The sequence below is a fragment of the Hipposideros armiger genome, unplaced genomic scaffold, assembly GCF_001890085.2.
Source record: "Hipposideros armiger isolate ML-2016 unplaced genomic scaffold, ASM189008v1 scaffold_504, whole genome shotgun sequence".
NCBI lineage: Eukaryota > Metazoa > Chordata > Mammalia > Chiroptera > Hipposideridae > Hipposideros > Hipposideros armiger.
Window position 1 is genome coordinate 889318 of NW_017731854.1, and position 3026 is coordinate 892343.

Below are 3026 nucleotides of genomic sequence, written 5' to 3' on the forward strand. Positions count from 1 at the left end.
GCTGATGCACCCACGGACCCACCCCAGGCACAAGGGCATTCTCTCCTCAGGAAAACATTCAAGGAATTTGACTTGGGAGCTGGGAGGTGGGGGGAACTTCTGAAAACACCCTAAACCCCGAGGATCCACCCCGGAGGACTGCACTGATCCTTTGAGAATGTGGTTGGGTAGGGTGGGGGGAGAACACAGACGGCTTGCGGTCCAGGGGACATGAAGGTTTCGAAATCCCATGACACCTTTCGAGGTCATGGAGTCAAGACAGCTGCTCCGGGTTCTCAGTCTCACTTATCTCATCTGCATGTCGGGGGTGATGGTTGTTTAGAAGGGTCAAACGACAGACTGGGTTGAAAGCACTTTGTCAACTGAAAATAAACCGTGTTTCCTGAGGCCCAGGCATTTCTAAAAAGAAGGCTCAGGAGCCAGTGGCTCAGTAATAACAGGAAGTGGTATGTGTATAAAGACTCGCACCTGTGGTGCAGAAGGCAGACAGAGGGCTGCCTGGGGTCCTGGCACCGGGGACACTGAAGACGTTTGTGTAAAGGGTGTCCCCCTACCTTCTCGGCTACTGGCTTCTGGTGAACAGGAGCCAGGAAACCCCACAGCCCTTTCCGTCAACATCACGCTTGCTGACTGGCCAACAGGCACCCCTGAGAGCAAGCAGGGCAGCACTGCTCAGAGTGGGGTGAGCCGCTGTAAAAGCTAGTCAACTATTCAGACCCCTGGGCCTAATCCCACAGGTTTGGTCAGAAACACTGGGGAGAGAGCCTGACAGCCGTTATTTCTAACAAGCTTCTGGAGTGACTCATAGAAACTTGAAAAGCACTAGCACAAGAATATTGGAAAAGCTGTGGGGTCAGGAAGACCTGGGTCACATTTCAGCACCACTGCATAGCAGCTGTGTGGCCTCGGGCAAGTCACTTACCCTCTGGGAACCTCTGATTACTCATTTGTAAAATCAGTATGAAGCACAGCCAGTGTTGCTGGGAGGATCAGAGATACTCAAAGGTGGGAAGGGGCCTTCGTGGTCTTCATCTAAGCTATCCTATGAGGCAGGAACACAGGGACTTCCTAGAGCCCTTCACATATGAGAGAGGCTGGAGGGGCCAATGTCCTCCACCTGAGAGGCCCATGTCAGCCCCTGTGCCAGCACTCAAGCAAAGCCAGCAGGAGGGAGAGATGGGCTGAGCTTCGGATGGCAGCCAGGACCAACTATTATAGTTTCCTGAGGGTTGTGCCCTTGAGCTGGGCTCTGCTGACGAGACACAGCTCCTAGATGGACCTGCAGCCAAGTGGCTCTCTTGGGGTGGGGAGAAGGGACAGCAGGCCCCCTGTACAGGCCCAGCTTGAGGGTCTGCAACTCCGGGGAGGTGCAGGAAGAGAGAAGGAGCAGGAGCCCAGTGGCACCACACTGTCTGGTACCAACAATGGGCAGGACTCAGTCTTTCTGCATGTAAACTGGGGTTAATTTTAAGAAAATTCAACAGTCAACTATGGATGGTGCCTGCTGGATGGTCTGCTCACAGCATACATAAAGGGATGGACGCTTCTGTTTATCACCCCTGCCTTTTTATTCCGTCTGTGCCCAACACAGCAGAACTTGGTGGTAGTTTCACCTGACGGAGACTTACTTACATATCTGTGTTGGTTGTTAAAATTGTTAAACAGCCAGCCCAAGGAGCAGCCTGGTGGAAGGCTGAGGCGGGAAGTTCGGGCCAGGGAGCCTGGGACTAGATATCCCTCCTTTTTACTTATAAGGCCGGAGCGGCTGGGGATGAGGACTCCCAGAGGCCGCTGGACTCCAGCCCTGTGGCCATCCTGGTTAAGAACTGAAGTCTGAGTGACAATCCAGGATAGGGTACCCCCACATCTAAAGTTTCCTGCTCTCGTGACTTGGCGCGGAGGGCCCTCAGGCGGCGCAATGCCCGCCCCCCTCCTCCCCGGCCCACCGGCCCCTCGAGGCCGGGTGCACCGTCCCCAGTCTGGCCGCTGTCCCGGCCACCCCCGCCCCGTGCCACTCACAGCACGCGCGCCCAGCGCCCAGTTCCCGGGAGCGCGCCCCCGCCCGGCTCACCTGCTGAAGACTAGGCAGCCAAGGTGATTGATCTCATGGTCGGAGCGGTGGCGGCTGTAGTCCTCCCACAGGTCCTTGAAGGCGGTGACCGCCAGGATGAAGAGCACGGGCGCCAGCGCGAGGCCGGGCTGGAAGGCGTTCACCGCCGGCACGAAGTTGAGCAGCGCGATGAAGACGAAGTACACGTTGGCGAGGCGGTGGAACTGCTCGAACAAGTTCTTGGGAAGGAAGGACAGCGCCGTGTACTTGGTGGTCTTGACCCGGTTGTCGGCCAGGTGCCGGGCGCCCTTGGCCGCGGGGTCCTCGGCGCCCGGGGGCGGCTGCAGGTTGGAGCGCACCGTGCGCGTCCTGCCCTCCCGGCGCCGCCGCCGGCGCCCGGGGGCCGTGGGCTCTTCGGCCGCCGCCGTCTCCCGCTCCATGGCCGCGTGTAGCCTCGCCAGCCTCCTAGGTGATCATCGCCGGCGGCCCGGGCGCGGCGGCGCGGGTTCCCCGCCTGCGGAACGCATGCACACGGCGGTCAGCGCCCGCCCGGCCCGAGCCCCTCACGCCACTGGGCCCCGCCCCGCGCCTCTGGCCTCGCCCCGCCTGGCCGCCAGGGCCCCTCTCACCTCCCGGTCCCGCCCCGCCCCGCCCCGCCCCGCGGTGAGCGGGAAGCCCAAAGCGGGGCTGGAAACTAGAGCTGCTTCAGGTCCCGTTTCCCAGAAGCTTTGGTTCGTCCCAGAACTGTGCAGGCGGGCCTGCCCGGGAGGAGAGAGGATGCCGCAGAGGGCTGCAGACAGGGCCCGCGTCGTCCCGTCCCTGGAAGGGGAGCGGGCTCGGCGGCCCTGGCTGGGAGCCTCCTCCTGGAATCAGCCAGAACGAGAATCCACTGAGCGGCGGCACAGCGGTGCTCGGATTTCTCAGCCGGCTTTGGGGACACCCCCTCCCTTCCCCCGCTTAGCCTCCACCTACTTTC

General features: G+C 60.8%; 1 protein-coding gene across 1 annotated transcript in view; it reads right to left on the minus strand.

The window, feature by feature from the left end:
- Positions 1–2614, minus strand: part of LOC109396147 (probable phospholipid-transporting ATPase VA) — a 68208-nt gene extending 65594 nt beyond the window's left edge. Inside the window, exon 1 of the mRNA XM_019667758.1 lies at positions 2072–2614. Within this exon, the coding sequence (XP_019523303.1) occupies positions 2072–2490 (419 nt within the window). The 5' untranslated portion in view covers positions 2491–2614. The remainder of the gene's footprint in view (positions 1–2071) is intronic.
- Between the last annotated feature and the right edge of the window lie 412 nt (positions 2615–3026).